At 39.3% G+C, this 24,552-nt stretch overlaps 2 protein-coding genes across 2 annotated transcripts in view; both read right to left on the reverse strand.

Moving 5' to 3' along the window:
• Window positions 1–782: 782 nt before the first annotated feature.
• On the reverse strand, window positions 783–12,935 carry MINAR2 (membrane integral NOTCH2 associated receptor 2). The gene is given in 5 exon segments (XM_050328887.1): window positions 783–962; window positions 1,786–2,031; window positions 9,904–10,101; window positions 10,104–10,291; window positions 12,587–12,935. Coding segments are annotated over 5 exon segments (1,161 nt in total).
• A 1,856-nt stretch (window positions 12,936–14,791) lies between these two features.
• The window catches only part of ADAMTS19 (ADAM metallopeptidase with thrombospondin type 1 motif 19), a 170,443-nt gene continuing 160,682 nt past the window's right edge, over window positions 14,792–24,552 (reverse strand). Inside the window, exons 24-25 of the mRNA XM_050328889.1 lie at window positions 17,944–18,121; window positions 14,792–16,070 (exon numbers count right to left, since the gene is read on the reverse strand). Coding sequence (XP_050184846.1) covers window positions 15,919–16,070; window positions 17,944–18,121 — 330 coding nt within the window. The 3' untranslated portion in view covers window positions 14,792–15,918. The remainder of the gene's footprint in view (window positions 16,071–17,943; window positions 18,122–24,552) is intronic.

The following is a 24,552-nucleotide window of genomic DNA, read 5'->3' on the forward strand; positions in this document are numbered from 1 at the left end:
AGACAAATCCATCTTGACATGAGTTAAACCACTGTAAACCTGCTGTAAGGAGGGCACATTCTAGAATTCAGAGGGGACAGTACAAACCCTCTACCTTGGTCCTATTCCTGGCCTACTCCAGAGCGTTTTATTTTGTGGGACAAGAAGTAGAACTGGTATAACCCAAATTTTCCAGCTTCCAGGCACCTGTGAGATTCTCTTGTGTGAGTAAGGGAGATCCCTTCATAGCTCCTTAGATAGCAAATACAGAGGTATAAAGGATTTGCAGCTCCCAGAGTATTTTTCAGAAAGAAAATAACTATTTGAAGTACTTGTCTCTCTATTCACTCACTTTTTATTTTGTCGTTTTATCTAATGTTTTCATTATCCTGAATTATTCTGAGATGTATGAACTTAATTGTCTGTGTGCCCTTAACATTTAACCTTGTTCCTTTTATTTGCAAACATAATTTTTCACAGCCTGGCTCTATAATATCTATTAAATATTGAAAATATTCTATTGAATATTTTTAAAGTGTATTTTAATTCAAGTTTATAGTCTAGTACTTCACAAATGTTGTTCCAGTTTATGATAGTCAACCATGTTCAGATGTTCCATGTTTCAGTATCAATTCCTTATGCTGCACAGGAATTTTTTAAAGTAGTGTTGTCAAACAAATTGTATTTGTGACAAAAAAAAAAAAAAAAAAGGATAAAATAGAATTCAAATAAAACAAGGGAGGGGAATACTTCATTAAAAATATTTATTGGAAAAAAATTCCCATCAACACCATTTGGCTATACTAAGCAAGTAAAACACTGAGTGTGACTATGGTAATTAGGATGCAAACAGCTAGTACCATGATCAGGATGATTCGGCAATATTTGGAATGCTTTTTTTCTCTCTCTTTCTTTTTTAACAAGGTATCATACCCAGGAGTATAAATATCCCCCATCCAGAACCGTAGGTCATTAGGATTTTCCTAGAAGAAAAATCAGAAAATAAACTCAGTTTGTCTCTGTTGCACATAAAGTCATTAGAACATACCCAGAAGTATTTTGGCTATCATCAGATACTGATTAATGAATTTAAGACATCACAGCACATATGTAAGACACTTTCACTTGAACGTAGGTTGTGCTACTTGCCAGATGCTGCAAATGTTCCACTGGGGAAAATTAAAACCACACTTTTCATCCAGGAACCAAATGTAGGACACCAGCTATTGAAATGTGATCAAAAAACCTAGAACAAACCATGCTGCCTTCTCAGGAAGAGATGTCATTGTAATAAACACAGATCTGACTCTCTTTCCCAAAAGTGGAAAAGCAGGAAAAAAAGCTTACAAATGTAATCCTAAAAATGGTTTGTGCCAACCCACAGGCAGGAAGGATCCTGCATAGTGTGGATGAGGCTCAGAAAGTGTATGTAATTTGATAACAGAATTTTGCTATGAACAGTTATTAAAGTGGCTATATAGTATTTAAGAGCCACATTTATAGGTCTTCCCTATATAAATAGGGAAGCTCAGTTGCATAGTGTTGTGGTTTAAGACTTTCTTTAAGTCAGAGATCATGTTCTGCAGCGTTGAAATTCCTGGAGTCTCACCAGATGCGCAGACTTCCTTTCCTGATCAGACTCATGTTAGTGTCATGTCTGTACCAGAGAAATACCTCCATATTTACCTCTGGAATTCCACCAAAAGGACCGGGCGGGCTGAACAGGCCTCATGAACATGGTTCATGCATGCACAACACAGCCCACAGCAGTTCAGTTTGCTCCAGCTCAGCTCAGCAGTGCATTACCTTTATGTGGCTGGCCAGGTTAGAGTGCAGCGAGTGTCTGTCATAGTCCTGCACGGTCCAGGAAGGGTTTTTTCTCTTCTCCTCCCAGTCGTTGTCCACCTGGATGTCACTATACAGCGGGTTTCTTTTGATTGTGGATTTCAGGGTGACGGGTGTAATGTGTTTCCCCAGGGCTTTGTCTATCATTTCTTGACTGACCCTGTTCAAGTCTAAGCCTGGCAGCTCAGTGACAGCTCTTTTTTCTCTCTGTAAGGCACAAGTTAGATCAGAAGCTGGCTTTCATCTTCATTTACCTACAATGCAGGCGCCCTTCCAGAATTATCATTCATAATACAGCAGAATAATTTTTAAAATTACACATGCAACAGTTTTTCTCATTCTGGCAAACATCTATAGTGCAGTAAAGTAGTCCGACTGCTCACTTTGTGCAGATTTTTTCCTTCTGGGGCACGCAGGTGGGTACAACTTTAAGTTCTTTTGCAAACATGGACTGACACAACACCTGCTGAAAGAAAGCCTCTGCTTTAGCGAAACAGTGCTGTGGAGCAATACAGTAGAACATGCAGTTCTGATGAAAGCCATGGATGTATGATGCAGAAACAGAGCTGTAAGGACAAAGCAGAATGAAACACGGGGGTAGCAGTGTATAAATGACAGCCTCGACTGGAATCACACCTCTGGCAGCAGGGCATAATTAGCAGTTCTGTTCATGCTGTTGAATGATAGACCTGTGCCAGGATGTCAAAGAGGCTCTTCATTCAACTGAGGGAAAGTCCTTATTTTGGGCAATGTCAGGACTCACAGGTAATTAAATACCTGAGCAGCCTCCCAGCCACAAAAGATGTTAAATCAGACCTTTTAGAACATGTGGGTGACAAAGGAGCAGGATGAACAACCCTGGTGGGATTGCACTGTTTGAGAACTCGCAAGCTGCTTCTTAAAACAGCATTAAGAGCCTTTTTAGGGGTCAGTAGGATGGTAGCTACTGTATTTTTCAATCTGTAATTGCATGGAGGAATGCAATCAGACTCTCCAACTCAAACTGTTCAACACTTTGGTTCACCACAACCTTCTGTCTAAGAAACTTTGAATTTACCTGTCACTGATCTGCTGTTCCATCATGTGACAACTTCCTGAGAGACCTGCTCCTGGTAGAGCCCTTGCCCTCCACTGACACCCCTCCCCTCTCTCAGGGCTGCTTCTACAGAACAACCACTGTGCAAATTCATCCTTCCCCATTAGCACCTTTGTCCTTACAAACCTCGTGCTGAGACAAGGGGATCCTTGGCCTGTCCCAGTGTCCCTGAGTAAGGTGTGCTGGGCAGGGGGCACTCCCCAGCCCTCTCCCACTCACAGAAATCACAAAGGTCTGGGCAGCACCTGCTACAAGACTCACATAAGTTAAGTGCACATAATAAACAACCAAGCTGGGTCCTGAGAAACTTACTTCTGTGCAAGGATGTCTTTCCCAGATTATTTCACTTCTGTGGAGATCTCCAGCTGCGAAAGTACCACAGGCTGGACTTGAGCTGCAAAAGGGCTAGGGGCATGTCTTGCTTCTCCTTCCACCTTTCCGGTGGGAGCCCAGGGAATCTGATCTCCTGCACACTGGCTCTGGAAGCTGCTCAGGTCCCACATCAGTCAGTGCAGGTCCCTAAGATGATAGCAAACTGCTGGCTTCTTCTGCTTGAGTAACTTTCTGCCCCTTTTTTGTGCTGGTGAATCCACTTTCAGTGGAAGTTAGCCACTGCGTGTCATCACCTACCTAATGACTGCAGGGTCTGTTCATCCACAGACATGTCTGGGGTGTCTGGGGCAGACAGGTGTAGAAGGATCCATGAGGACTGGTTTCCTTCAGAAAGTGAAGGTGGAGAAAAGAAAACAACAGAGTTTTTCTAAGAAACCCTAGGAGGAAGCATCACGCTGGCATTAGTATCACTAAATCCTGCAGAAGTGACTAAACATGCTTCCCATCAATAATTGCCATTAGTAGGCGGGTGGATCCTCAGTGACCTCCTGTCCCTCTGTTAGTTCATAATTTCCACATGTTGTTCCTTAGCCTTCACATCTCCCTTGACAATACTGCTCTTTGCATTGCAGTTACAGCTGGCACCGAAGCCCTCTGGGCTGTACTGGTCAAATTTCAGCTGAACTGGTGTTTTTTAACTGCCTTTTCTTTCTGACTGCATTTTATTTTATTTATTTTATTTCTTGTTTAAAATTTGTCATTGACCTTAATGATTCTTCCCTCAGGCTTGCTAGATAGTTGAACTTGGAGAACATTTTGTTGAAGAACGCGAACTGTGTCACCAGGGGATGTTTGGTCTCCGTAGGCTAAAATGTTGTGAAAAGAATGTGACTTGACAGTAATTTCTAAAGCTGTTTTAAATTAAATTCTCTTCCAAACTTGGAAGAGATGGCATGATGCACATTTTTTTCATAAAGAGAGGGCTTTGTGGCAAAACTTTTTGCCCCTTCTGTCTGGAGTACCTTTCTTTTCATAGGCATGAGAATAGAAGAATGTGGTAGCTTGGAGCAGAGGTAGAGAGAGAATAGACTGAGATGAGCAACAGGGTTTTACTATGAGAACTGGACTGGAATTTAGGATAGGATATAGTTTACAGAAGTTTTAGAGAACAGACATTGAAATGACAGGCTAATCAGGAGAATATACCAAAGTACAAGCAATGCTTGGTTGTAAAACCATGTCCTAGAGACTGGATAGGGAAGAGAAAGGACAGGAGCCTGAAGGACATAAAAAAAGTTTTAGGTCTAAGAAATCATACAGAGAATTATAAAGAAGATTGCATTAAACATTAGCATGTATAGAAGCAGAGAAACATAAGATTAGATAATAAAAACATGCTTGCAAAAACTCCTTTATTTTTTCTTCTGAGATGTAAATCGTGTCCCAACCATTGTCACAGACTTCTGTGTTTTGATTCTGATTAATGAAGCAAATGTTCAAAGAAACACAAAAGTACTGTAAATTTAGGTATTTGTTGCAAAATTCGTACAATATATACTGACTCTAAGCAGTCAGTATGAATTAGGGCGGAATAGAACAAATCAGAGGCAATTTATGTTATTATTTACTGAATGGAAGGGCTGAACAGCAAATATTCAAGCACTAACTAGGAAGAACACTGAGAAACTATAGATGAAATGTGTTGACAAAATAGTCATTTAACAAGATGAAAAATGCTTAACTCTGCAAACACATAACTGTGTTTGATCTACATATAGCTCATGAGCAAGAAAGCTATTATGGTTTACAACTCATGTTTCACTGAGAACAGTTTGTACCTCTTTGACAGACTCGGAGAGCTGGCATGTACAAAATTAGTATTCTGTAAAAAGCCCAAAGATCAATAGAGAGTCAATGTTAGTTCCATTACTGAATCGACATGTGCTTGCTCTGCATTTTCTTTCTTGCTGATTATTTCATAATGTGACTTAAGCATATAAATTCATTACAGTACATATAATTAAAATTATAATTTAATCTTTGTTACTAGGAAATATTTTTAATCTCATTTTTGTCTTGACTTTATCCTCTCATTCCCTCTGCTGTTGCTGTTAGCACTGGAACAACCTAAGAACCTCATGACTCTTTCCTCAGTCTGTGATATGAGACATCACCCACCAAAACCAGGACATCAACAGTTAAGGTTAGGCCTTGTTTTCAAGCCTATCTTACCTGAAGGAAGAGAACAAAGAGACACTTAAAAAATAAAGGAAATTTACTTCCTGGAAGTCAGATTTTTCTTTCCTCACCCCTCAAAGAGAAGTCAGTTCCTCTTGTCTGGTGGCCAGTCCTGGTCTCCACCTGGTATTGTGAAAGATGCTCAATGACAGAGAGAAATGCTGTTGATGGCCACCTATACCTAGAAGTTTTAACCAGGGGAGGCTAAAGAAACTTATAGAAAGAAAATATTCCAGGGTTTGTTTTGTAACAGCCTCCTCAATCCTAGTGAAGGTGGGTAGCAAGGGTGATTATTATGTTTGATAGTAATTTGTTAAATACTATAACCCTCTGTTATGTAAAAGCCTTGCAACACATCCTGGAGGACTCTCTCAGCACTTGGAAGGGCATTTTTCTGATTTAAAGACCTGCATGAAGGCAGAAAAAGGTCTGAAAGACAAAAAGTTGCTAGGGTGTAACCAAGAATCCCTCGGATAGTTGTAACAACTGCAAAGGCATTGGTAGAAATTTGGACAATAAAAAAGCTTATCTCTTATGAGGAATAATTATTAGCAGTTTAGAATATTTTCAGCCAATCTGATCTCATAAAGGATGCTGTGGAAAAGCAATTGGGTCGACAAGGAGTAACCAGGTGTAGGTAAGGAGATACGAAAGACAGTAGGGCATACAGCTCACATAAGTATTCCTGAGAATGAAGAGTGGGTCCAGAGGAGGGCCATGAAGATGATCAGAGGGCTGGAGCACCTCTCCTGTGAAGACAGCTTGAGAGCTTGGGTTGTTCAGCATGGAGAAGAGAAGCTATAGGGAGTTTATGTTGCTGCCTCCCAGTACCTACAGGGGCTGACAAGAAAGCTGGAGAGAGACTCTTTTCAATGATAGGGGTATGGCTTTAAGCTGAAAGAGAGCAGGTTTAGACTAGATATTAGGAAGAAATTCTTCCCTCTGAGGGTGATGCGACAGTGGCACAGCTTGCCCAGAGAAGCTGTGGGTGTCCCATCCCTGGAAGTGTTCAAGGCCGAAGTGGATGGGGCCTTGAAGCCACCTCTTTTAGTGCAAGATGTCCCTACCCATGGCAGGAGGGTTGGAACTAGGTGATCTTTAAGGTCCCTTCCAACTCAAACCATTCTATATTTCTGTGATTCTAGGATGAAAGTTTTCTTGTAGAAAGAAATGAAGGGATCTGGATTGTTTGCCGGAGATATCAAGGCAGCCCCAGGTACTACAAAACAACCTGGGAAGTCACCAGATATGAATAGGAGAGAGATCAGTAGGCGGTTGTTAATCACTTAAGCTAGTGTGACAGGGATATTTAGAGAAAAGCAGGCATTCACATGGACTGTTTTAACGTGTACCATTGGGACTACTTCTCTCCTTGCAATGAATTGTTCCCTTAAAAAAAGGTGTTCTATCTGTCACTGGTAATGGAGTTCTGCAGGGTTGTGAGTGCATCACATAAAAACTTCTGTACAGTCTCAGACCAAAGCTCCTGCCAACCTTTCAGCTGGCTCTCGTAGCGACCAGTTGCAGATGTCTGGGGAAGAACACGGGAGAGAGTGGGAATACGTAATGAACTTGTGAGCCAGGAGACAATGAAGTGAGTCTAACCTGCTACCTATCTTGTAGATAAAAAAAAAAAAAATCTCTTGTGCTGGTACAGTGAGATACAAGCAAAGGCAAGACACAGGTATTAAGTGAGATGTAACACCAGCAGGCCGAAAGAGCACCATGCCAAGAAGTAGCATGCTGCTCAAAGACTAAGTGCTCTGTGCTGTTTTCCAAAAACAGGGAAAAGAGGGAAATATGGGCAAGAAAGAGAAGTCCGAGAATTGCAGAAAATTGCCAGGTTAGCTGTAGGGTACACATGCAATCTGGCTATCAGAAACAGATATAGGGGATTATTTGGTGTACACTGTGCATTAAAACATATTGTGGGGCAGAGAGCCCACTGGGACTGGAAATTTTCAGGGTGTTCAGAATGTGGCCAGCAGCTATCCATTTACAAGAGAAAGTCTGTGCTTTTTATGCTGCTTTTCACAAGGAAGGGTCGAGATTCCTGGATTTCTTCATGGTTTGGTTTAGTCAAGGTAGACAAGGAAAATACATACTAAGCAGGGAAGCTGTTTAGTTTTCCTGATACGAAAGTGGAAAGTGCAAAGAAAAAGCAGCAGCTTTTTGTCTTTACATCAAGCTACTTTTTGTAATGGAAACAAATTTTAAAACTTATAGGTAGAGAAAACACATAGGCACTTAAGTGCATTTGAATTTAAGAGATCTCATAATAAAGGTCTGGAAGAGGACAAACACACCACTGAGAAGTCACTTTGCACAGGGAGTCCTGAGTGGCTTTAGTTTCTTAAAATAAAATTAACTTTTGAAGGGAGAATTTGGGCTACTCTGAAGGTTTAATGACTTTGGGAATCTTTAGATCATGCACATATGTTCCGAAATTAATTCTCCCTCCTCCACCCCCCTCCCCTTTTTCCGTTTCTGAATTAACTAACCCTTAACCTCATTGCTCTCTCATCTTAAAGCAAAACATGTTATTCCTGTGCCATTAGTTCTCCACTGTGCCATCGTGTTTATTCTAGGGTCTGGAACTCATCAGTACTTTTCCCTTTATTTGATTGTCAGCAAAAGGGGGAAAAGGAGGCGAGCCCTTAAGGCAGAAAAAAATAAGGCACAATGATTTCTATCTGAGCACCTTGAATTCACTACTGACTACACTTAAAAAAAAAATATAGGTTGTGTCTTTGGTTTAACATTTACAGAACATACCACATTGCAAACTCCGTTTCTGGAGACATGGTGAGTACAGACATTTCCTTTGAAACAGCCATCCCGGGGCTGGGAACAGAGTTCCAGGAAAACCTTCTCGCTGGTGGCAAAGAGCAGAGCACAAGTCAAAAAGCACAGGGCTCCCCACACATTTTTAATCCTCCCGCAGCTCTGCAGCCCTTGGCTCGGTGACAGTGCGTTCTGTTTGACAACAATGGGAAGAAGGATCCCTGCTGCGGAGGAGGCTCTGTGTGTGGCTGCCTCTATCCTGCACAAAAGAGGGGCTTAGGGGGGAAGGGGTATGAGGAGGGGGGGAGTGTGGCCAGCATTGCACCATACCCTATTGTTTGGGATCCTTCAGGCTCCGTCCCTCGGTTAGGGCTGTTTGCATGGGAGGCTACGGGCGACCGTGTGTTCCCCCGCCCCAGCTCTCCCTGGGGAGTCGCCAACAAAGATTATACAACACGAGCAGAGATGGCTGGAGGCACTGGAGTAGGCAAAGGGAAGGGTGTCTGGGGTGGGGAAGAAGCTAGGGAAAGTAAAGCGGAGCGGAGCAGGAGCGGGAGGACTTTTGCAAGTGGAGGAGGACTGGAACGGGCTCCGAGAGGGAGCAAAGGAGTTTGCGGAGCTGATGGGGAGAAATGTCTAAGAGGGGAGAAGTGCAACAGGAAGTAGCTGTGGGAGACTTTAAGCCTCTTTCTCATTCCTTTCCCCAGGTTCACGTTTTTTTGGCTCCTACTCCTCATTCCCCTGGGGAATTGGACTGCCACACAAAGCATCCTCGGGATGCAGACCCTTCTCCATCCCCCCCCCACCTTATGTATGTCTCCATCTCTTGACAAGAAACAGACCTTGGAGCTTTTGCTCATGCTAGGGGTGGGGAAAGGCGAGGGGCTCCCCGAGCAGCAGGAAAGGAGCACTGTGGAGCAGCGAGTGGGGCCCAGAGGGGTGTGAGCTGATGCAGCTGTACTGCTGCTGATCCAGACATGAACTTCTCCTCTGCCAGCTCCAGGGCCTCTGCTAGGCAATGCACATTTACATTTTTACCAAGAAATTGCTGCTACCTCTATATAATAACCTAGATTAATGCAGTCAGTGTGTTTCACACTTCCAACAGCTGTCTTTCAGTATAAGGGGAAGGTCAAAGTACAATGAGGAAAACAAGGCAAAATAAAAAGGAAGCTATGTTGAACTTATATAAATTTGGAGCAAGAATCTCTAATGCTCTTTCTAATGTGTCTTTTCACTGAGTTTGAGGGATAGGAATATGATCTGACTTTCAATTTGAAGTCTGTCTTTTTTCTTGCTTCTTCAGAGAACGCATTGAATGCACCCTTTTAGTATAATTAATTGGTATTTGACTTCAGTAGACTTTTAGGGAAATGCTATGAAAATGTTATAAAGAGCCTAATATACTGAAATGTCAGTGGATCCCTCCCTGAAGAGAGTAAAACTTCTCATGGAGCCTGATCCTCACCAAAGTCAATGGGAAAACTTACAGGGAAATTAGTGATGCAGATTAATAGATGCAGGAAGCTGAAACCACAGCTGATGTCTTAACCTCACAACATTTGTGTCCTGATCCTTAAAACAAGGTAGAAAAATCAGGAAAAACCGCAGCCTCTTATAGACCTTACCTGTAAATAGACTCTGTTGTGCCACCGCTGCACTCCAGGTAAAGCTGCTTCTGGGAATTTTGCCCAGCTGGCTTGCAGACAGGTGGGGCTTTTCTCCAAAGACTTCACCTCCAGTTGCAGGAATTTATCAGGATGGTTGTTGTTTGGCAAAACGGAGAGGTCCATGTTTCTGTGCTGTAGAGTAACAACGAAAACAGCCTCACCCCAGCTTCTGCTTCCTGGCTGTGCATGCTCTTTCTATTATTAATGACGTGAAGAAGGATAGGACAGTTTCCTGAAACTGTATCTGACCCCTGTTTGGTGTCAGGCTCACTTATATCATCTACCAATGATAAAAGATTGTTTAGAAGCGGCAGAGCAGACAGGACAAGTTTCTCTAAGTGCCCAGCTTAAGTTTTTCAGGTTCAAGGTCTATTTTGATAGATACACATGTGCTCATTAAAACTAACAGAGTACCAGTGAGGAGATGCATAAGACACTTAAATGCATACCAGCACTTCCTCAAGTGATCTGCCAAAAATGCCAAGCCTACAATACTTCAAAGTAACCTTTTTTTTTCCCCCTTAGAAAATTAGAAGCAGCTCCCAGTCCAAAGCAAGTCTTCCTTTTCTGTGGCAGTACCAAGAGGCTCCTTTGTGCTGTGTGGCTTGGTACCATTTACCATGACAGCTATAACGTGAACTTTTTTAAGTTCAGGGATTTCTTTCACAGTAAATTATTCCTGACCCTGGGAAATATTAGAGTGTTTCAAGTAATTGATAACAGAAGTTTTCAGGGAATTGATTCTGCCCCCGTTCAAGTGAGAGGGAAAAAAACCTATTTAAATTACTTAAATAGTGTAGTCTCAGCCCCTTCACTTCTATTATTTTATTTTGAGATTTGATATTTTCATCATAATTTTAGGAGTTTTAAGTCCTTTTGACTTTCAGCTAAAGAAATGCCCCTTTTCATTATGGCTACTACATACAACTAGCAAAAGCTGCCTTCTCTTTTTATTTTAACCTTTTCTTCAGACCTTTATGTTTCCCTAGGATATGTTTCATTTCTGATGACCCTGCTGCAGAGGATAAGCTTTTGAAAGTTCATTGCTTGAAATCCAGGAAAACCTGTTTTAGATCAAACTTGTGCTGAGAATTAGGGCATCACAAAGCTTTTAGTCTTGTACTTAGACCAGAGAATCAAACCAATCTATTTTCTGCACAGAAAATTGTTGGGACTATAAAAAGAAAACAAAACCAAGAAAAATATATATTTTTTTAAATCGTGATGTAATAAATGAATACTTTGATATATATCTATAAAAAGTTAAAATCCTTATCTACTTTGAAAACTCATGATTTTTCCTTGCACGTATTTATTGTAGATTATTTTACGGCATATCCATTTAAAGTTATTATTCCGCCACCTTTCAAGTAGATGCTCCAGTAAGTACCTGTGAGCAGCCACCAAAGAGACAGTAGTGACTGTGTTTCTGAGTGGACATGCATGCTTCTGGGGAACCTGCTGCTATATTTACATCTACGACTCCCCTGTGCAACGAACCCTGAAACACCAATACACCTTTCCAGCGTACTCTGGGGATTACCATGAAGCTGCTGTTTTAGACTTGCCATGACATGTGGTTCTCACTTTTTTCCCTGTGCAGACAGGAACAATTTGTGTTCTATAATAGGTGGGTATATACAACCATTACTTCTTTCTTTAACGTGGATAGACTTTCCAGTATCTCTCTAAACACAAGATTTTTCTGTGCTACTGCAGCACGTAATGTGGGTGTGCAGCTGCGTGAATTTACATACCAACACTACTTTGTTTCATTAGACATGACATAAGGAGGTAAAAACCACCTTATTAGGTGGATAGATCCACAGGATCTATCACAGTGTTTGAAAGGGAAAGAATCGATGACGTTTAGGGAGACAGTGTACACCTGGCAACTTTCTGCAGCTCATTCTCCTTTTACTCCCTCAGAAGCCACACTATTTTTTTGGTGCTAAAGTGTCTCTTTCCAGGCCTTTTATTATCTATTTATAAACTTGTGGTCCATAAATTGCTTTGTGAACCTTCTGATACTACCTCCTCTAGAAACAAACTTCAGAACCTCATGACCATCGCTTAAAGTGCTTATTTTTATGTCTTTTAAACTAATTTCCATACTAGTCATATTGAGGATGCACTCTTTGCAGTAGTACTGCAGGATTTAAAGAAGAGCTCCCCATGCAGATTATCCATCACCTTCAGGATTTTTTAAACCTCGACTGTGTTTATCTTAGTCTCTTCCTTTCCAGTTTCAGCCTCATCTGGTAAGCCACCTAGTCTATTCCTTTGCTCATTCCATTTTCAATGTGTTACGCTGTAATTCCACTGCATTGTTCATGAGAACACAGCAGCCATAAATGAATGCAATGCTCAAGTCGTTCCAAAACAGTCCCAAAACTGGGAAAAAATATGTCTTCTTACAACATGCAAGAGTTTTTGGTGCTTTTCCCCCCCTGCTATTCTCATAGAGCTAGTAACTTCAGACCACGGTTACAAATGATGCCAGGATTTTTCTCCACCTCTACAACTTCCAGTTGCAAGTTCAGCATCTTGTAGGAATAGTTTAGGCTATTTTCCATAGCTATAATAGTTGATATTTACCTGCATCAAAATTTATGGGACAATGTCTTGTCTAACTGCTCACTTCTATGAGTTTCTTCCCAAGTGAAGCGGCAGTCAGTTAAACAGAAGAGCTTAATGTCACCTGCAGAGCTGGAGAACTCAGTTTTCACTCTCTTTCTCATGCCATGGATGAAAATGTCAAAAAAACTAAACCCTGTATTATTCCTTGGGGAACCATACTGCTGACTTCTCTCCATCCTAGAAGATGACCAGTTTGCTTCCAATGCTTTAACCACAGAGATTGCTCCTGTAGTTCTGTGTGAATGCAGCTTCTTGAATATCCTGTCATGAACTTTGTCAGAGATTGTGCCCACCAAACCCTCTTTGCTCAGGACACAACTGAAGCCATGCTGACTCTCTCCTGAGTCCATGCTTATCCAGGTTCTCGGGGATCTTACTCTTTTTTATCGGCTATTACACAGCACCAGGAAAGGAACTCCAGACTCCCTGACCTGCAGTTCAAAGGATTGCCTGGAGATCCCCTTTGCCACAGGCAGGAATTACACTGCAGTCTGCCAGTCCTCTGGCAGAAATGACACTGTTTGGAATGACACCTTAGGCACCATAGCAAGTGGTTCTGTAATTTCCCAATTGTGTTCTTCCCGAATTCCCAGGTGACTGCCACCCTAGATACCTATTAGCATCTAACATATTTATTTGGTCATAGATTCCTATGTATTTTGTCCACCCTGATCCAGGTTCTCTGACACCTCTGCTACAAGGAATATGCAAGGTAAGAGAACCCCTTCGTGCTGGGGCTCAGGTCACAGGCTGGGCACATTCTCAGAAGGTTCTTGTAATTCCCTGACAAAAGGGGTACTTTGGTCTGTGCTGCTCCTGTGAATGATGATAGAATACAGAATCGGAAAATGAACTTGTTTTCAAATTCATACAGAGAAGGAAGGGGTATATTTGCTATTTATACACAAAATCACTTCAAAATGATTCACATATATTTAATTAACAGTTTTGTACTACAGTTGCCAAGGGAATAATAACCAGAACTATCACCATTGTAACATCCTGATTTCAGTGATCACATTTAAAAAGAATGTCATTTGACTCTGCAACTTTAAATCCCTGAGTTCCAACCAAAAGTATTTTCTTTTTATCATGTTGTTGTAAAGTGATCAGTTCAGCACAAGTCACTCATCTGTTTTTGACCAATACAGGGAAAGCTAAAATGTACTTTTTAATTGTTGTGATTAAGCCAACAATTGCTGTTGGTGGAATATTCAAAATCAGCAGACCACAAACATGCAGAATAGTGTGGATGATATCAGTGGCTGGTAAAAAAATTGTCCTCTTGCACCTAGCCTGGAGACATCTTTTCTTTAGCTTGATTCTTAGTTGTGATTCAAGTGAGTGCAGAAGTATTAGCAAGATTGGGTGCTAAATATGAAGAAAGTTTAAAATAATGATTTTCTTTTGCCTGCCAACTACCATAATTCTATTAGACTTTAGGAGTGATGCCCAAAAGCAACTGAATTTTCTGTGCATTGAAACTTTTTAATTATACAAAATATAGTATCACATTCCATGATGTCAGTGTTATTTTCCTTTCCTTCTTTACTTTTTAAAACCAGAAGATGTTTTATTTAAAATCATACATTAGCACCTCATTAAAGTTGCAGTTTTTGAAGGCCCAGCAGTAAGATGCCAAACCAAAGATTTTGATAGCACAGCTATTTGAAAGCACATATGTTGACTTCAACAGGACTTAAGACTGCACTAAAATATTCTGCCTGGATAGACTCACTGTCCTGACTGGGGTCTCAGTTTATTAAATCGTGTGGATATCTGCATCACATCTATACAGCAGGATCTTCCTAGATAATTAAAAGTAACAATCATTCAAGTAAAGACTTATTTTGTTTTAGCTTTGAGTAGAAAATATGATGCCTTTCTGGCTTATTTCTCCAGCTGTCTTGCCTTCAGCTTTTGCTCTCCTACACGTTTTCACAGTATAACTAAAGGGTTGCATCACAACCTTCCAAGTTCAGTGGTTACAGAACTCACCTGAGATAAATAACTGCCTCTCCACTCTGTTATAAACAACATTCCACATATCAAGGCTCACAGGGTGGCATGTCTGCCTGCAGCTGCAGAGTGATGCCTAAGTCAAGAGGCAGGAGACACTTATACTGGAGCTGTACCTGCTGCAGTGCAGGGCTCGAGGGATTCGTCTACCAGACACGGGTACCCAAGAGAGGAAAAAATTCAAATAACAAAAGGAGCTTTACTTTTTATTGAAAATCTAAAAATCATGTGAATCATGTACAATATTTTCTCATAAGGAAAATCTTAGCTGTTTCATAATGTTTCACAAAACTGTAAAACATTTAATTTTTATAAAGACTTTTTCATTAAACAAAGATAAAACTAAAGTAGTATTACAAAGCTATTTTCTAAATCATCAACAGAGAACTGAGAATGTTTAACAGATTAATTCATACAAGTGGCAGGAGAAAGGATTCTCTCATTTGTAAATCTGCAAGAGGACACACAAAGGTATAGAGGGGCATGGGTTGTATTTTTTTTTTTTAAATGTTTAAAATCAAGTGATGTATTACAACAGTACAGACGTGGATTCATAGGATGGTACAAGTTCTAGGACTGCATTTCTCTACACTACCTCAAACAGTGCAACAGTGATTCAGTGTAAATCTCTACAGTGTTTCATTGATTCAATACTTGTGTTCAAGTATGTGTCCATGAGAATGATCAAAATCTCTACTTAAGCTATCTTAATTTTTTTGTTTATAATATGTTATAAGTTACAGTAGAATATCCCCTTCAGTATGTTTCTAAATCAAATGAACTAATTTCACAATACATTCTGTAATAAACTGTTCAATAATGTTAGCTTACCTCAACATCTGTTGCAAAATACACAAGATCATTCTGACTCTGAATGCCAAAAATATAATAAAATTAAAAAGGGCTTTATTTCCATATACAACAAAACTATTCAGCTAAATTAAAATAAATTCAAGATAACATGACTTTTTTTTTTCTTTTTGCAACAGAGATGACCCTACTGAAAATAAACATTTAAAATACTAGTTACTATTTTTTTTAAAAAAATTCTGATAATGCATTCAAAAGTGTTCTTATAAAAATTAATTACAAAAATGTCAGAGGATAAAACATGTTGGCCATCTAACCAAAACCATTAAGGATGTCTGGCAGGCAAAAATAAATTAATTTGATTAAATTATATGTCATCTGATAATATTTGGTCTGAAAAAGCATGTGTGTGTGTATGTGTGTGTGTGTGTGTGTGTGTGTGTGTGTGTGTGTTTATAAATAATAATATTGCAAAGAGCTGAGGGCCAGCCAGCCTGACAGAGGTCAACTCTTTTGTTGCATTTTTTGCGCATAAAAGTCCCTGCACGTCTCACAGCATCGCTGATACCACCTCATGTCTTGACAGAGGTTCTTCTCCCTTATCACTCTGCAGTACACAGGCCACTGGTCTCCCAGGCACTTGAATGTTAAAGCAGCTGTGAAACAACAACCAGAAAATCAAATATACATCGCTGTTGCATTTACTAGTGAAGAATCAGGTAGCAAAGGAGACAAGGGCACAAGAAGTGTATCTGGGGAAGGGAAAGGGTAATAGATGTAGATATTAAATAAAAGAAACAACACCGTCACCCCCCTCCCTCCCGGTCCTGCTGTCAGTATGTTCAACATCAAAATTTTTGAAGGCCATCCTTATTTACAAATTAGATTAAGTTGCGTTGAACTTAATTAGTTTAATGTCATGCAGCTGTCTCCTCATGAGTGAGTAAAGCCCATCTTACTGTCCTGTTTCACTTACGGAAGCCTCTCACAGAGATTAAGCATAGAAGGACCGTAGTACCAAGTTTGGAACTTTGCACATTCAGTTATTCAAGCTGTACTACTGCATACACGGAATTAAAATGGAAAACTGAATTAAACTGAAAAACGGGGCACAAGAACAAGATGTCGTCCAAAATCCATCATAAACATGGAACTGAAAAAAGAAATCAATCTCAGATAAAAGTCACACTCCTATTTTAATAGAAGAAAACAGACAGCACACTTGTGAAAGAGCTGGTGGTGCAATCCCCATCAGCTTTCACTAGCCCTACCCTCAAATCCAAAGGATCTCTACTGCATAATATGAATGGAACTGGAGGCCAAAACTATCAATATGTTGAAGAGAAGCATTGCATTATTTATTTTGGAGATGTTAATATTTCTGTTGGATTGGATTCTGACTCCATGCTGGATGATACTGACAGTAGATTACTAACATCAGTGCTACATAATCCATTCCATGAGGGCAAATTAGACCAATCTATTTTTGTGTACTCCACATCAAGTCAAATTCTAACGAATATGACACTGGATTTTTTTCTGTGAATCTTTCTGATTCACTTTACTTCATGACACAAAGCTGCTTATACCTCACCAGAGGGAAAGTTTCAGTGATGGAGTAATGGCCTCTTGCTTCTGAGAGACCAGTTGAGCAAAGAAAGATACAAAAGAACTTTACAACAGTGAGGAGAGGGCACCACGAGCAACAGCTGCCATCCCATCCAGAAAATGCTACACAGAAATGTTTAAAGGCTAAAAACTTCAAAGAGAAATACCCTTCACTGACTTAAGGGAAGTATTACATACAGTCTGAAATGCTGGACTTGTTTTCCATGCAGGAGAAACCTATTAGACAGGAAGGTTTATCTTAAAAAGTGCTCTGGAAAATCAGCTGGAAAGGGTATGCTGTCATACAGCAAGCCTTTGAACATTCCCCAGTCACGGTCAAAATGCAGAATAATGATGTGGGGAGCCAACAGTAGTCACCATCAACAGTGCATTAGAAAATAACTACAGAATTAACAGTTCTGTAGTTATTCAATAATGTAATTTCTTTAAGAACAAAAGAGAACTTGAGTTCCTCCAGGAAGAGTAAATCTCTTCATGTTAAATGATAAATGTTAAATATCAAGAGAACATAGTTTGTGGAGTTTTTAAAGAGAAAAGAAGGTATTTTTTTGCTTTAGAAACGTTTGATAAAACTGAATGGACAACCATATATAAACCCAAATATGTTTATAGTGTCTCTAAAATAAATACATTTTCACACGGGATATTTTGTGCCCATAATATCGTACAGTCTCATAATGTATTCCTTGATGAACAAAAATCCTTTGCCACTCTGAGGTACAGTCTGTGATGGACACACAGGAAAACTGAGGCAGTGACAGGAGTCTGCAGAGAATTTACATCTCCTGAGTATCTCCTGAGTCCTAGCCTTCTGTTTTCAAGCGGAGAGCACCATTAGTGTACAGAGAGAAAGAACTGAAAAGGGATTTCCAGTGGGAACGTGCCATTTTGACTGCTTACCTAGCCTGGGTGATGTTATTGTGTTAACGTTAATCTTCTCGTTGCAGGGGTGGAGATGACAGGGTCTGTAGGCTGCGGGCTTTTCTGAAGAAAAGCATTCATTGCCGTGCCTCCCTGTGATCTTGTGCATGCACTGGATGACTCGGGACTGCATCCCTTTGCCACAGGTAACGGAGCACTGGAAGACACAGAAGACACATTCATTGGAAAGGTGTTTTTGCCTTTCATAATCGTGAAGGTGAAATGCCAGTCCAGGTGATGTCAGTGGCTGCTCCTTCAGAAGTCAGCATTCCAGTGTTTCCGAATTCCATTTGGTTAGCTGAATGAAAATCAATTAGAAAAAGCACAAATAAATTTGCAGTATTAAGTGAAGGACTGATTCCAGTATCCTATTGCTGTCAATGCCCATTTCGTAGAGCCTGTGATGAAACTGAAACAGCAATGTGCCTGAAGAGAGTAGAAGCTGCTCTCCTGTATCTATATCCTAATTTACTCTTATTAGAGGTGAAAGTGATGGGAAAAAAAATGTTCACAGACACTAACAGAGAGAAGAATTTTTAAGTAAGCCATTAATTGACAATTGCAAAATCGCTCTTTCTACTGAGCAGTGTCTTTGCATCACACGTTCATGTTTTCATGTGTCCCACAAATGAAACACACCATGTGACACAAGATGTCTAGTTTTTAATCAACCTCCCAGCTTGTTGCCACAGAGAATGAGGTAAAAAGTAAAACACCTGAGCTCTGTAACGCCACTAAATTTCTACTTCTGTCACAGCAACATAGTATATTGGAATGAAGACCTGGGCAGTGCTGTACAGATACACACAAAACCTATTCCAAACAAGAAAAACCCAAATCCATGCTTTCCTCTTCACTGACTTCTTGTGAACAAAATTTCTTAGGACATGAATTACTTTTATGCCCATTCACACACATTCTATTGCTTTAACTACAGATCTCTTAATTTTTCTTCTACCCTCTAATGATTTTGACCCAAGTACCCACACATTTCAGTAAGTTTTGAGGAAATATACTGCAGAGGACACCTTCAAATACTAATCAATTTCTTGCAATGAGTGATAATAGCTCTGGCTGAAAATTTTGGTTCTTAGTCCTAAAAATATCTTTGTTATAAAAAATCTTAATTACATATATATCCAGAATATATTTCCTGTTAAGGCTTCAAGAAGTAGTTGAAAAAAAAAATTGAAATGAGAGAGAAATACAAGGAGAGGGTGCTATAACAAAAGATGTTTTGCAACCATCCTGTCTCAAGATGGAAATGAAGAAGTATAGTTTTCTGCAAAGAACAAAGAAATTTTCAGTGTAGGAAACCCTGAAGGAGTTTTTAACCCCTGAGATTCGTTATCTACGTGCTTTCAAGTGACATTTTAAACACTGTTAATGGCAGAAGAGGTTTACATGTGCTAAAGAGGAAATAAAGAGCTTGCACCCAACTATGTGCATCTAGAAGAGTAGGACTCCTATCTTTCGGACTCACAAGATTCCAAGAGAGGTACAAGAGACCAGGATATACACTTGAAGGGTGTTTTCACATGGGACAGAACAAGTCCAAACCACACTTCCACTTCTAACCACATGAAATCAAACACTGGCATCCTATAAAGGCAGCAAGTGGACTTGATTTTGCTTCTGTTCTCAGTGATGTATATCGGGAGTAACTCCCCAGAGTCAATAAAGAACTATGCCTTGCTAATTTAATCAGATACAGCCTGCATGAGCCAACATATGTAAAGATATTAAATTACAAATAGATAGTTGTCTGTTCAATATCAACCACAGTTTAACATTTGAATAAGTATGCTGTTTGCAGGAGGGAAATCAGTTAGTACTGAAGTATTTTCAAAGTAGAAGTCTGTCATCAACTCTGAATTTAGATTACTGCTTTAAAATTGCACGAGAAAAAGCCTCTCAGCAGAATTCCTTTTCCTGAGTTCTCTGCCTTTCCTCTGTGCAGCTTAAAATAATCTGACTTCCCATAATGGCCCACATTATGCACATGGTCAATATGAATAATCACAGATATACCTACACAATTTTTTTACCAATAGCAGCCAGAACATCAATCTTAATATGGTCAAAATTCTAACCACTTCTTGAATTCCTCTCATCATAACTCCAGAGAGATTTATTTTTTTAATATTTTAATGAAATTGAAATTGAGACAATGAAATAACAAAGTTAACCAAAAAAAAAAAAAAAAAAAGAGTCAAACCCAGAACTACAACACAAAAAAAAACCAGATGTGAGAGTGAAGGAAAGATGAAGGCAATATGATGAAGCTAGTGTGTTGGAGATGTCTAATAAAATGAAGATAATATTTAAATATTAACACGGTGATCTTAATTTAGAGTAATGTTGAACACAGTATTATATATTTTCCCTTCAGTAAAACAGTTGCATGTTTATTAACCACAGTTAGAGTATGTGTGAGCTTGTAGTATATAGGTATCTTCTTTTATCAGCTACTGACACAGGCAGGTGGACCTGGCACATCAGATTCCTAACGATAATTTATCTGTCCTTAAACTTTGGCTATTCTAGGATGAGCAGGTGCAACCTAGCCATCTGGGTTTCAGCATTAAAATCTTAATTGGTGAAGTAATACTCTTTTAACAACTGAGCCTCCGCTGGCCTTTGTGAGATATTTCCAAGAGTGTTATGAAGCATTACAATGTAGTTTTGTACCCAAAGACTTACAGATCTTGCAAACAATTAATTTTAGTCTTGCTTGACCTAATTATTAACATCACAACTTTATACAAAGAAACTGATATCAAAGGATGATTAAATAAAATGTCTCAGTTCATACAGGAAATAATTCGTCTTCTGTTCTATCTTCTTTTCACAGAAATGAACTAACTTTTAACAGTGTCTTTATTCTTATTTTTAAAAACTGGGAACTTATTACTAAGTCTTGTAAGATGTTTAGGGAAACTGTGAAGAGGCAAGGCTACCACAGTGATTTGCAATCCAAAACTTTCAAAACCAACCTGGTCAGTTTACAAGCAAAGGAAGATTTTTCTAAACCATTAGGATTTTAAAATCAATGAGGGATCTGATAGGCAAGCTGTGCTCTTCTGTGTTCACATACCATCAGCAGCAGCTGCAGCAGTCTGACTTCAGAATTAAGAATTCCACTGATTGGAAATCTTTTTACCATATCTATATTAACCCTTATCTACATTATCTTATATTCTAAGTAACTTGAAATAGTACGAAATAGGTAAACCATACATGAGGTGTGGTATTTAGCAGTGAACTTGCTAGCTAGACAGACAAACAGTGAGATTTCTGTCTCCATGAAGTGGCCTTAAACCAAACTTGTCCTGCAAACACATCCACAAAGTGTTGCTGTAACTGAGAGCAGCCACTGAATATGGGAGGATAAAAAGCATTCAAAACATTTTGCTTCTTTACCCTGCAAAGCTGTGGACTTGGTCTGATTTCATCAGGAGACACTTCTGCAAATCAGCTGGATACACTTTGGAGAAACACCTCTGACCCTCACTTTGATACTCAAGATACTGTGTATGCATATGTGCATTCTAGCTGAAGCAGACTCTTGAAAAACTGCTTCCCAAGCTTGCCTCACCTTTGGATTTCTCTCACTGAAAATATTCACCCTGAGGTAAATACCTCTCAATGGATGTTGCAGCTGTCACGTTTTTTGGTAGTGCTCGTGGTATGTAGATAAAGCTGCATGGGTTCTGCATATTTTTGTAATTTCGGTGTTTAAGACTGTAACAAAGCTTTCAATTTACAGGAAAAGGAAAATATTTTCATTTTACACATTAAGCAGTTAATTTAATCAGAAAGAAAAACTGCTCGTTTTTTTTTATGTTTATGTATATATATATTAACGTAAAATTACATATATAAGATTTACAGAAAATGCCCACTCCAAACCAATAAGTAGCATTTTCATTAATTTAGAAGATCTCAGGCTAATTTAAACCCACTGTTTTAATTATTAGTGAAAGAAGAATACATTTCTATAGCTCTTCTTCCCAGCCCGTCTACCTCCCAGATGTCAGTCTTGTACATGGGATACTTTATTTTTGTGAGAGGTTAATTGCATTTTACTTCTGACTGTTCAGATGACCTACAGTTTAAGGCCATGTAGCTGATTAGCAAAAAGTCCCATAGGACAACTGTATTTGTAGGTTTAGACTAAATGTTCTAATACACAGCCAGAGGTTTTTTTTATGTGGCTGTTAATCTGTGCATTTTGGACACAGTCCTAAAAGTACTGTAAAATCATTCGAGCAGCAAGACATGTAAAACATTCCTGCTAAAGATTAGGAAATAAAAAAATCCTGGGTAAAGGTAGTTAACAGCTATTTTTTTTTTTAAAGTCATTGTTTCTTTTAAAAAAAAAAATATATAAATCTACCCACCCTGTTTGAATTTTGTCCTACTTTTGAACTTCTTTTAGACACAATTTCAAGGACAGAAACTAGGCGTTAAATATAACAATCCTTTCACTTGGCATGCACACCCGTTACCCAAGATTCCTTCTTTCTGCTCCCTGCCAAAGATATATATTCTGGAGAGAATATATATTCCCAAGGCCAACAGCTGAGGAAGTTGCTGTAATGCGTTAGCTGCTTCCAGCTGGCCTTTATAAGAAGTAGGAATTCCTAAATTAAGGGAAAAATTGTCACTGGCAGACAGTAACGGTCAAAATGCATCTTTTTGCCAAGACAACAGGCAATCACTGCAGAGGCTGATACAACCCACAACGAAAAAAGACAATCTGTGACAGTGTTAACAGAACTGACTCGGACAATTTACTTTCAAAAATAAATGGACAGCTCAATAAAAGGGTTTTACAAGTCTAAGTAGCATTCAAAGCAGAGACTGACGTGCTCACAAGGCAACTCACTGATGAGTTTTACTGGAAATTATTAGCGGAGCATTCCTAATCATTTATGTATAGGTTCATCAGTTCCAGCCTTTAAACGGTTTCAAACTTTTCATAAAGTGAGTGTGAAACAAGAATAGAAAGCAATCAGAATTTAGCAGCAGGATTCATATTTGCTGACATGCTTGCAAAATCTTTTTGTTTTTTATATTTCTACGAATTTTGCTTCTGAAGGCAGGTTGTAGATAAAGTGGTGCATTTGTTTGCCACAAAGGCTTTTTACTGAGTTTGGTAATATTCTTAAAGGTTATCTAAATAAAGAAAATAATCCGCAGTTTACTTAAATACTTCTTTTTTTAAATAAAGGCATTTGTGGATAGTGTAACTAGTAGAAAAAGAGGGACTGATGGATATAAGCATAAGATGGAGTCTGAGTTCTCCCATGCATCATTTCCAGGAAGGTCTTTGTGCCTCTCTCATTTCTGACACACCCAACACCTCAGAATGCCAAATTTAAAATTCAGAACTTGTGCTAAGTTTAGCTGAACAAATTCTGTTGTGCGTCTCTTCTAAGTTTAGCAAGTTTGAGATGTCCCTACTTATTTTATTTTTATTTTCTCTTTTTTTTCCCCTTCTTCTGTACCCTACTCTGCCCCCCCTTTTTTTCTTTCTAGTACTTCTTTTTTAAGTAAGAATTTGCACTATATAACTGTTTAAAAGAGATAAGATTTTAAATTAAGATAGACAGAGCCTCAGCTCACCTTTGATAAGCTAGAGATAGAGATCATACAGAGGAAACCTTCATCACCTCATCTCAAGAATCTGGATCTTTCTTCCTTTTTTTTTTTTTTTTTTTTTTTTAATCCTTTTTAGGCTGCCATGCAGAACAGTTCGATTTTTTGGCAAAGGAGGAAAAACTGCCTTTGGTATCAAGACAAGAAGCAGCAAAAAACAACTCTCATTTTTTTCTAGGTCAGCATATATACATCTATTCTTCAGAATATCACTACCCACCTACTCTGAATCAACAGTGGGGTTTGATAGGCTTGAATATGAATGGGCTCCCTGGACTGGGCTTGGAGGTAGCAAATTCTTTGTCTATATTTGAAACTCAGGTTCTGTTCCCCAGTTTCTTTCTTGGATGAACTGATGAAACACAATCATCCACTTCAAGATTTAAAAATCTGGATTTTCCCAGTGACATGAGCTTTTTTTGTTAAAGGTGCGACAATCTGGAGTTCAACTTCATTAAAAAAACCCCATTCATTTAAAAATGCCTCTCATTTCCCCCCAGGTGTCATGGAAGGTATCAGCATTTTTCTCTCATCATTAATGACTTTTTGAATATCAGGAAGTTCTTTAAAGAAAGAGATATTGGGCATGCCCAGGTAGGTGGATGGATCCCCTAGTACTAAGAGGGTCTAATGGCCCCTGCATTTCTATTGTTGTGCCTCTGCCCGGGTGCTGCTTTGGGAACGTCCCCTTAGCGAGGAAACAGAAGTAAATCTGCTTTTTGTGTTTTAGCCATGGATTTGTGGTTGTCCCAGAGGGCCTGCCTGTGCTGACTCACACACGTATATATCATTGCCATCAGTGCTTAGTGATGAACAAGCCTTTCTGTATTTCAAATTTCATATCTGAGATATCATTCCATGGTATTTTGGCAGAAGGTGTCTTTCCATTCATGACTATCACACATGCAAACAAGAATCTGGAAG

Source organism: Myiozetetes cayanensis, unplaced genomic scaffold (genome assembly GCF_022539395.1).
Source record: "Myiozetetes cayanensis isolate MyiCay16 unplaced genomic scaffold, myiCay2020 scf4, whole genome shotgun sequence".
Lineage (NCBI taxonomy): Eukaryota > Metazoa > Chordata > Aves > Passeriformes > Tyrannidae > Myiozetetes > Myiozetetes cayanensis.